This window comes from Protobothrops mucrosquamatus, unplaced genomic scaffold, assembly GCF_001527695.2.
Source record: "Protobothrops mucrosquamatus isolate PMUCROS unplaced genomic scaffold, P.Mucros_1.0 scaffold258, whole genome shotgun sequence".
Taxonomy (NCBI): domain Eukaryota; kingdom Metazoa; phylum Chordata; class Lepidosauria; order Squamata; family Viperidae; genus Protobothrops; species Protobothrops mucrosquamatus.
Genome location: NW_015386605.1, coordinates 403,260 through 414,811, shown reverse-complemented (window position 1 = coordinate 414,811; position 11,552 = coordinate 403,260). Strand labels below are relative to the sequence as shown.

Genomic DNA, 11,552 nt, shown 5'->3' with positions numbered 1-11,552 from the left:
CCAAAGTTAAACCAAGCTTTTGATCTATATGCCACCTCTCCACCAACTGACCATATAAAAACCAGGACTGGAGAATATTATCTTGTTTCAAATCATCCAATGATTTAAATTGCCAGTCCTGTCCTCTTGCAATAAGCAAATCCTTATAAACAATCCCTTTCAGTTTAACTCCCCTTGTAATTCCTTGTATTGCATGTTCTGGAATAGCCCAAATTGGAATTTTAACATTTAATTTATAATAATACTTTTTCCAAACTCTCAAAAGTGCACTTCTTATAATATGAGACTTAAAAACTTAATCAACCTTCTTATCAAAAGTATTTTGTTAATACTTTGCTGAAATCAAGTTATAATATTAGTATTCCCACACTCCTTTAATAGAATAGAATAGAATAGAATAGAATAGAATAGAATAGAATAGAATAGAATAGAGCTTGAAGGTACCTTGGAGGTCTTCTAGTCCAGCCCCTGCTCAAACAGGAGAACCATCTCAGACAGGTAATTTTCCAGTCTCTTCTTGAAAATTTCCAGTGATGAAGCACCCACGATTTCTGAGGGTAAGCTGTTCCACTGGTTGATTGTCCTCACTGTCAGGAAGTTTCTCCTTAATTCCAGGTTGCTTCTCTCTTTGATCAGTTTCCAACCATTGTTTCTCATCCTTCCCTCTGGTGCTCTGGTGAACAACCTGACCCCCTCTGCCTTGTGGCAGCCCCTCAGATACTGGAATACTGCTGTCATGTCTCCCCTATTTCTTCTTTTCTTTAGACTAGCCAAACCCAAGTTCCGTAGCCATACTTTGTATGTTTTGGTCTCCAGGCCTTTGATCATCTTAGCTGCTCTTCTCTGAACTTTTTTCAACTTCTCAACATCTTTTTTGTGATATGGTGACCAAACTTGGCTGCAGTATTCGAGGTATGGTCTTTCTAGGGCTTTATAAAGTAGTACTAATACCTTGTGTGATCTTGATTCTATGTTTATACAACCCAGGATTGTATTAGCTTTTTTGGCTGCTGCTGCATACTGCTGGCTCATAGTTAAGTGATCATCCACTAGGACTCTAAGGTCCAAGATCATGGGAGAAAAGAAACCAAGTTTTCTGCCATTAAGGTTCTTGGATGTTTCTATTTTAGTTCCATCCCTTTCTGGCTAAGAATGAGTTTTGGAATTTTTCCCGTGATAAACTGTATTTGAAACCAAATGGAGATGTAGAAGGAGATCTGATAATCAGGAGCTGCGTGGTTTCCACCAAGGAGAAGCCTGTACTAGAAAACCTGGGGAATTTTGAAAGACAGAGACTTATTATCAACCAAGATGCTCTTTCACAGTTAAAGTTGCTCAAGAAGGTGAGTGAAATATTGGCATTTTTTCTCCCTCTTCCAAAGCTTTAGGACCTATTTTAATTGGGCTAAGACTGATGACTAAGTGGATGACCTTGACCAAGAATTGAATGTGGGGAGAAAAACCCTTGTAGGTTTCTTAAATGGCTTGGGAGACTACAGTACTATTGAGCAAGATTTCCTTCAGAGGCTATAATATGGTATGCTGTTTTAAGTAATTCAGACATGCTAAGGGATTATACCTTAGGATAGACATCAAGGTCATTTTGTGTCTTCTCTGCAATCTGGTATCTCCATAAAAAAACTTCATAAAAATTACAGAGGCTCTGAAATCCTGGGGATTATGCTGCTGATAGCCTAATATTTGATTGTTCCTTATCTCAAAATAGCAAAGGAAACAGCAATTATTTTGGCCAGTCCCCAAGTTCTCAATAGGGTGGAAGAAAGGCATGGATAACTCTGGCCAAGGCTGGTTTTCTTAAGAACATAAGAGGCTATAAACGTGCCCTTTCAGGGGACCTGGTCCCCAAACATGAGAAACTGAATCCAGTGAAATTCAATAAAAACTGGTGGGTGGTACTGCTGGCCCCAGTGGGAAATAAGCTTTGGAATTAGGATTCAGTTTGTCCTGGTTGGGGAAAGTGTCACCTCATAGGCAAGGTCCATAGTTTGTGATGTTTTTAAGCAGACCAGACCAGGTTAGATTTGTTTATGCTTCTCTTTCACCCCACTAGTGCAATAGGGTTTCTGCTCCAAGGAAAGAGGGTGAAGCTTTCAGTTCATAATCATAATGACTGGTCTGATGGGAGATAAAGCCTTGGCCAAGAAAATTGAAACATTGAAACTTGACTTGAAAGTGAAGTTGTGATATCAGAATTAATGATGGAGAATTAGAAAAGAAATTCTATTTAGTTCTGGCCTTTGATTTCTAAGAGGGCATTTAATCTGAAAGCCACTTGAATGCAATTACTGATCTTAATTATTAGCTTCCCTAGGGGGGACAAAAGAGGCTCAAAATTTATCTAACAATAAATATGGATCTGTCTTTCTATGTCACTTGGTGTTGCCTGATTGTCGTTCTTCAACAGAAAGAACCTTTTCTTGTATATCTAACTAAGTCCCACATGCTGCAGCAAATGATGTTTGAATTAATTATTTTGAGGACATGTTTTCATGACCTCAACTCCTTGTAATTTCCCAACATTTCTAGAAAAGACTTAGTCTCCTTTGACCAAGATGGCAACCATTTAAATTGAAGAAAATATATAGAAAAAAAGCAAAGATCATCGCCTTTAAGGTTGACAGTCCTAATTAGTTGTTATGTAACTATGTATTTATATATATTTATATGAAGCCCAGAGACTACTTGGCTAATATTCATGTTGGCCTCCATTTTCCATAGATAGTTAGTCTTGACACATTTTTTTGTCATTCCTTGTTTTTCTGCTTAGTCCCTGCCTGAATCCAAATGTGTGGAAAAATGTGATCCAGGATTTGTCAAGCAGGTTCAAGAAGGGGAGCCATTTTGCTGCTATGACTGTGTTCCTTGTCCAGAGGGGACCATCTCCACTCATGAAGGTGGTTGAGCAAAAAATAAAAAAAAATGGGGGGGGGAGGCAGGCCTCATGCCAGTGGATTTATCCAGAGCATTTTTTATAAAAGTGCAAGTTAAAAGACAAATTGCAGTTCTACTGTTTTCTAATTTATTTTTAAATTGCACAATTTTATATCTCAATGGAAGAATAACAAAACAAGCTTGAGGAAGAAGACTCAGAAGAAGAAGGTATAGCAGATTTGGCAAGCTTTACTAGTGCCAGATAAAATACCTCTTCTGCTTTTCAGTTTGGATATTCCCTTCCATGTTTATCTATCTAAGAATATTTGAGCTCCTTGAAACTTGAGGAAACAGAGATAGAATCAAGATCACGTGAAGTATTAATACCACTTTTCAATGCTTTGGTAAGGCCACACTTGGAATACTGCATCCAGTTTTGGTCACCACGATGTAAAAAAGATGCTGAGACTCTAGAAAGAGTATAGAGAAGAGCAACAAAGATGATTAGAGGACTGGGGGCTAAAACATATGAGGAACGGTTGCTGGAATTGGGTATGTCTAGTTTAACGAAGAGAAGGACGAGGGGGGACATGATAGCAGTGTTCCAATATCTCAGGGGCTGCCACAAAGAAGAGGGAGTCAAGCTATTCTCCAAAGCACCTGAGGGCAGGACAAGAAGCAACGGGTGGAAGCTAACCAAAGAGAGAAGCAACCTAGAACTAAGGAGAAACTTCCTGACAGTTAGAACAATTAACCAATGGAACAACCTCCCTCCAGAAGCGGTGAATGCTCCAACACTGGAAGTTTTTAAGAAGAAACTGGACAGCCATCTGTCCGAAATGGTGTAGGATTTCCTGCCTGAGCAGGGGGTTGGACTCGATGACCTCCAAGGTCCCTTCCAACATTATTATTATTATTATTATTATTATTATTATTATTATTATTATTATTATTGTTGTTGTTGTTGTTGTTGTTGTTGTTGTTGTTGTTATCTTACATCAACTTCCTGGAAGAGGGGGGTTCTACATGGGCCTCCCCCTGAGAGGTGCCACTGATCCACAATGAGATGGTGTGGACAGTTATGGGTGCACCTCATTACACCCTTTTAACCATTTATGTGAGTAGACAACCCAGATTATTTGCAGGACTGGCTTTCTCTACTGGTGAATTTTCACAAAATAGGCATCCTCTGAACTGGACCTAAAGAGTTAACTGACTCTTAAACAGAAAATTAAATTAAACAGGAAATTCTTCGGGTCCTAGGACTTCCTTCAAGTTTATGGACCTTAGCTATACTGTACATATATTTTCAAAATTAGATTATTTTTAATTTTCTGCTGTGGAATTGTTAAATTGTGGGATTCTTTTAAAAAATGTTGCTTTCATTGAATTTTCTCCCAAGACCATATTTCTTGAAATGTAAAAAGACAGAATAGTAAAGAAATATTGGTGTTGTTGGTTTTTTTTGTCAGATATGGAAAAATGCACCAAGTGTCCTGATGAGAAATATCCAGATGGGAATCGAGTCCAATGTATTCCCAAAGTCATAACCTTCCTGTCTTATGAAGAACATCTGAGTATTATCCTGATCTCTTTTACCCTACTCTTGTTCCTAACTACAGGCCTTGTTTTAATCACCTTAATTAAATACAGGGAAACTCCTATTGCCAAAGCCAACAACCGTGACCTCTCTTACATTCTCCTGGTCTCCCTCCTGCTTTGCTTCTTGTCTTCTTTTCTCTTCATTGGTCAACCAATGAAAGCCACCTGCCTTCTCCGACAAACGGTTTTCAGCATCATTTTCTCAGTTGCCATTTCTTCTCTCTTGGCAAAAACAATCACAGTGGTGCTGGCTTTCCTGGCCACAAAACCAGGAAACAGTGTGAAGAGATGGTTGGGGAAGAGCTTGGCCAACTCCATCATCCTTTCTTGTTCTGCTGTCCAAATTATCATCTGCTCCATCTGGCTTGGAGTTTCTCCCCCATTCCCTGACTTTGACCTCCACTCTCAGCCTGGAGTCATCATCCTGCAATGCAACGAAGGCTCTGTTGTCATGTTCTACATCACCCTCACCTACCTGGGCTTCCTGGCTGTGATCTGCTTCATGGTGGCTTTCCTAGCCAAGAATCTCCCTGGGGCCTTCAATGAAACCAAGCTGATCACCTTCAGCATGCTGGTCTTCTGCAGTGTCTGGGTGACTTTTGTGCCCACCTATCTGAGTACCAAAGGGAAATACATGGTGGCTGTTCAGGTCTTCTCCATCTTGGCCTCCAATTGTGGTCTGCTGGGCTGCATCTTCATCCCCAAGTGCTACATTATCATTCTGAGGCCAGACCTGAATACAAAGGAACAGTTTACGACAAGAAGAAATGTAGACACATGAGACAAAGGAATTTCCATTTAAATTTTTATTTTATTAAAAAGATTAAAATACAAAATTCAGAGGGAAAATAAATTAAAGAAAAGAATTAAACTCTAGACTAAACCTCAAAAATGGCCGAAATTGTTCTCTATCCATGAGGGAGCCCAGCTATTTCACTTGAAATTATTAAAGGGCAGTTGCAAAAGAGGAAAGCAAGTTCTTAGAAAAATGGAAGTATATTAACAATTTAGAAAGACAGAAGGAACCCATGAGGCAACCTTGACACCTCATTTCTCATTACATTTTATTAAACCTGGCATGGCAGTTCAACTGATATGCTCCTTTTTATTTAGACAAAAACTCTTTCTTAAGGATATTAAGAGTACATAGCTGGGGAAGTAACCTGAGACTTTCTAGTTATGAATATTCATGTTTACATGATCTATTAGATATGCATATGCATAATTATCATTTTGTCCTCCTTTCCTGAAATGTATAAATATCAGTGCATCATTTTATCTGCAGGATTTCCTCCCACTATTTTTGGGAGGGAAATTCCTCCAGTGTCCACTGAATAAATAATAACTGCAGTGAGCTTTGATTATTGCATGTTTTTTTTTGTGGTCCTGTGTTGGATTCCATAGAAATAGATGTCAGGTGGATTTCATAATCTTTCCCCTACACTTTTTTCCTTCCCTTTTTTGTCCCCCATTTTTCCACTATTTTATACTTTTAGAATAATATTATAATTTTAAAAAAGAAACCCACACTATCCAGGGAATGTCACCACTCATCTAGCCAATGGCCTGGGTGAAGAGTGAAGTGTTTAATAACCTTCAAAACAACAGAAGGTCGGGAATGTTATGGATCTCTCTGGGAAACCTCATTTCAGAGGGCCATCACTGCTACAGAGAAGGTGCCCAACTGAGGTACCAGTGGATAGCATTGATTATTCAAAGGTACCTGGAATGTACAGAGAGGCACCTTTCAAGAAGCAGACCAGGTGCCTCTAAGTATGGCTACTTTCTTTCTGTCATCATCAGGATAATCCTGCATATCTTCTCAGATCCTCCATTTCATTCAATTCGCAACTATTCCATTCTAGAAGCAGGTGTACATATCAATTCCCTCTCCCAATTCAGGTAAGAAACTTAACTCTCCCCTACAAATGACCCAGATACATTATGAACACAGGACTCCCAATTCCAAAGTCCTTATGATCTTTAGGAGAAGGAATTCATAGTCATTTTCAGAGATGGGAAGTCCAAAGAAGCACAACGTCATGGAACATGTCCACACAAGACCAAGAATCACCATGTCCCCCCAAACAAGTTTCTGGGTGCACATAGCAAGAAATCGGGTCATACATTCACCACATTGTGTGCACTATCACCATTTCAGCTGCAGACATCACAACCCATTGTTTATTTCATAAACTAAGAAACTTCAAAATGTAAAAAGATCTCAAAATTTCATTTCAGGTGCAAACAATTTTAAAATCAGTTCCAATTTTGAATTAATATGTTGGGATCTAATAAGAAAAGAAAGTCACAAACAGGACTACTCTTAAAATTAGAAAGTTCAATGGTACTTATTGCTCCCTTGACATTGGAAGACAGATAGGCACTAGAGTTAAGTATCATCATCCTAGAATGTCACCAAACTCCATAATTCTGGGAGACCTTTCTGAGCAGTCTCTGGAGACAAGAGACAATGTTGAAGGACAGTAGAAGTCAATTACTTAGGTATTCCTGCAGAACCACTACACAGCAGTGCCCCCAGGGATATATTTACGATTTGTCACTAACATGCATTTCTCCACCTACCTGTCTGCACATGAAACCCCAGAAAAAGTTCAAGATCCCCAGAGAAGTTGCTTCTCACTGTAATTATCACCAGCTCAGACTTTGAGAAGTCTTCTATTTCTCCAGTGATTGCCACTGATGCAAAGATCAGATTGAAAGCAACATGGAAGAAATCTTGAATCAGAAAAGGATAAACTATACTGGTTATGCTGGGTGTTTCTTACAAGATTTAGGACAGGTTAGGGCTCTGTTGTTGAATCTATCACTCTCTCCTGTCCACATGAAGCTCAGTTTGCCTCTGTCTGACTCAGGAAAGTCACTGGCATTTTCATTTTTTGTGAGAGTGCTTCGATTTTCCTCAAACTCTTCTTGTTGTTTTAGAATCACAGAAGTGACTGTGTCAGTCCAGGGAGAAATGGATCTCCTGTTTCTGTTTCTGATGCTGCTGCTTGTGCTGTCCAAGAGAAACTCTGGAAAGCTCAGAATCAAATGCCCCCCAACTTTGAAGCTGCAGGACATAGGAAATCCATGGAACTTTTACAAGCCAGGTGACCATCTCATTAGTGTGTTTCTCACTGCAAGAAAATTTTCACTTCAGCCATTACAGTTCAATGGGGCTCCTTACCTTAGTTCTCCACAGTAAGTCATTCAGTGTAATGGAATTGCATTCCCTCCATTTGCATTTCTATAATTCTTCTTCCTTTCTTCTTATTTCACTTATTCCTAGGTTGCAGGACACGTGTAAGTTCTTGGATTATTTTGATTTATAGAGCTCTCCTACCTTTAACTTATCTCACACGACAGACCCAAATGCAGGGATACAGGGAAAACCCTAAGAGAACCAGAGGATCTTCTCTTCTTCTTGCAGTCATGAATTCGTTCTTTAAATACTGATTTTTATTTCATGTAGTTACTGAAAGTGTTGTAGTTGCTTCAGCCAGCTAAAATTAAATGCCTTCTCTTTATAGGCATAAGGATGACTTCTTTCTAGAATTGCTTTGCTGGCTCACTTATTAAGCTATGTTCTTGCTTTTATGGTAGTTCTACTTTAAAGACTGAATCATTGAATGCTTGTTATTCGACAAATGAAAATCAGCACAAATAGCGCTCTCTTTGTGATTCTTAATGCTAATGGAAGACTATTTCCATCCCATCTTCTCAACACTCATAAAAATTAAATGGTGATGGGTAACAATCATTTGTCTCTGATTTTGAATCAGACAGAACACTTAAGTGGAGACAAAAGGAATATATGAGAAAAAATGATGATGGTGGTGGTGGTGGTGATGGTGGTGATGATGAACCTTTTTTTGCAGTATGATATCTATTGGCCCTGGATGTACCCAACGCTTCATATTTGCTATTGAAAAGATCAACAAGAATGACCAACTCCTGGACAATCTCACACTGGGTTACAACATCCATGACAACTATGATAACACACTTGGCACTTCAGAAGCCTTGCTGGACATGCTCTCTACTGGAGAAGCCAATGTTCCCAATTACAGCTGTGGAAGGCAGGACAACCTTTTGGCTCTTCTTGATGCAGCTGACAGTGACATCTCCATTCAGATATCAACTTTAGTAGGGTCCTACAAAGTCCCACAGGTTTGTGTGTGTGTTTTTCTACCTGGTATAGTGAATGGGGTGGTGATGGGTTAGGTCCAAATATATCTTCTATATGGAACGCAAGAGCTGCTTTTCACCATGGCCATTGTAGGTTTCATGGCTATGGATTGGGATCCACAATGGGGAGATGGCAGGAATCAAAACTAACATAACCTCTCATGAAAACAACCACATTTCTTTGAGGGTTTCTGCTACACACTTATGAGGTGAGGAGAAACTTTGCGTCCAATCAAAGGGTCTTCGGTACAATAGGAAGGTATAATACTAATGGGAAGCTCACGTTTTCTACATGATAGCCTTACCCCACTCTGTATCAAGGCTGCAGCTGTGGAAGTGACCAACAGTATTAAGTATCTGGGGGTGCAGATAACTAATAATCTGACTTGGTCTCTCTACATGTAATCCTTAGTGAAGCGTGCAAACCAGCGTCCGCATTTCCTTCATCAGATGAGGAGAGCACATCTTTCTCCTGTTCTGGCCACTTTTTACAGAGGCACAATTGAGAGTGTCTTAATACATTGCATCACTGTTTGTAGCAATGCCTCAGATAGAAAGTCCATACAGAGAGTCATAAGGACAGCTGAAAAGATTATAGGAAGCCCGCTTCCTGTTATTCAAGGCACTGCTTATAAGCACTATGTGCTTAGAGCTCAAAGCTTTGTTAGAGACCCCATACCCACTTCAGTGTCTGTTTCTGAACTAGACTGTGTTGTTTGCCACATATCTGAACTAAACTGTGTACATCTGAACTAGACTGTGTTGTTTCTCTGGCCATTTATTTATTTGTTATGTTTATGCAGTGTATATTGGAGGTGGTTACCCTTTGAGAGCTGTATGCAACAAAATTTCATTTTAATATATGCGGATTAGTGTACATTTAAAGTGACAATAAAGTTATTATTCCATTCCATTCCATTCCATTCCATTCCATTCTATTCTATTCTATTCTATTCTATTCTATTCTATTCTATTCTATTCTTTTCTATTCTATTCTATTCTATTCTATTCTTCTATGGGTCTTACTAAATTATGATATTTTCAATGGTGAATAAATCTCAGATTCTAGAAAAGAGTCCCAATGGATTATCCTACCTACTGTTGAAAAACATAAATGTCTTTTAGACTCATAGTGACCACTAACATTAATTAACCAAGCAATTAAACATTAATTAAATATTAAGAATTAAATTATTAAAAATATTTTAAATAAATAAAAAATTGCAAGCGTATTAGTCAGCTTGTTAACTATCTTGCACTAATATATTCATGATCCAATTCATCATAAAACACTTGAATAGCAATAAAGACCCTGGAGAGCACTTTTTACTGGTTGAACTATTCAAAAATATATCCTGACTGGTGGGACCCTCTATTGACAGGCTTATTTACATATATAAATAATATCTGCTTGGGTGGAAAGTGGCAATATAATTTCGTTTATAATAAAAGGGATATAAAAAGCATCCTAGTAGTTATTGGTCCTTTGGTTTAATAGATATTATGGCAAAAATAAATGCTAAGGTCCTCCTGAGTAGAGTTGAGAGTGAGTGGATGACAACAGCATTTCTTACAAAAGAACAAGTAGGCTTTTAGACAGAGATGACTCACTTGTCTTTGATTTGAACCATCTAATTACAAAATATGTCAATCAGGAAAACAACGGTTTGTTTTCTTTGTAGACCTTAGTGCATTTGACACAGTAAGCAGAGAAATATTATCGAGGAAATTGATTGCCCTGAAAAGAAACCCTGATCAAAGCCCTTTTTACAAGCATGTGTTTCAGAGTGCATTTGGGGCTCAATGGAGCCATGAGAAGCAGGATCAATATTTATCAAGGGGAAAGTGAAGGGTACATGTTTGAACCATTTTTATTCAGTCTAGACATTGACTTTCCTGCATTAATGAACGAACCTGGAATATTGAAATTGAATTGGATGAACAGCTCATAATGGACCTTTCAAATTAAGTATTTAAACAAAGGAAACTTTAATATCTTTAGGGGGTATTTTCTTGGCAAATTTTGAATATCTGGACAATGGTTAAACACAGAAGAGTAAACCTCGTCCCTTATAAGGAACAATCCTAGCAACTACAGGCCCATTGTTCAATAGATATGTAGCAAAAAATAAATGATTGTATTTCTGGAACTCTAATATAGAAGAGATGATACACCTATTATTTGACTGTCAACTGTATTTGAAAGAGAGAGATGAGAACCTTTGATTACACAATAGACAAAAAACTTATTGTGACACTTACATTAAAACAAATATATTTCCTGTATGTTCAAAATTCAAAATAGAATTTTGAACATAATTCAGAATTATATTCAGAACATAGTTCAGAGTAATTCAGAATTATTCACAACATAATAGTTCAGTTGAGATCTGCATATGTTGGTGTGATTGTGGTAAATTGTAGGCATACTACTTAAACATGATATGAATTCTTTATTCTTATTCTTTTTTAATTCATTTGTTTCTTCAATTCTATTTTACATATTTTTTCTATTTTATTTATTCTTATTAATATTCTGTATTTTATATTCTATATCTTGATATGGCCTAATGGCTAATAAACAATAAACTAATCTAATACATTGATAAGAATCACGTTGGATATATATTAAAAATTAAAATTCTGAACCTGATCTGTTCCAAATATAACGTGATGGCCCGTTGCCTGGAGGCCGTAAGGGTCTGGATGGGGAGGAACAGACTCAGGCTCAACCCTTCCAAGACCGAGTGGCTGTGGCTGCCGGCGCCTCGGCATAGTCAGCTGACTCCATCGCTGACTATAGGGGGCGAAATTTTGGCTCCCTCGGAGAGGGTACGCAATCTGGGGGTCCTCCTGGATTCACGGCT

General features: G+C 38.2%; 1 protein-coding gene across 1 annotated transcript in view; it reads left to right on the top strand.

Annotated features, from left to right (window-relative positions):
• LOC114922482 (vomeronasal type-2 receptor 26-like) overlaps window positions 1-11,552 on the top strand; it is a 23,336-nt gene that overhangs the window by 4,333 nt on the left and 7,451 nt on the right. Inside the window, exons 2-4 of the mRNA XM_029283871.1 lie at window positions 1,131-1,343; window positions 7,441-7,607; window positions 8,568-8,667. Coding sequence (XP_029139704.1) covers window positions 1,131-1,343; window positions 7,441-7,607; window positions 8,568-8,667 — 480 coding nt within the window. The remainder of the gene's footprint in view (window positions 1-1,130; window positions 1,344-7,440; window positions 7,608-8,567; window positions 8,668-11,552) is intronic.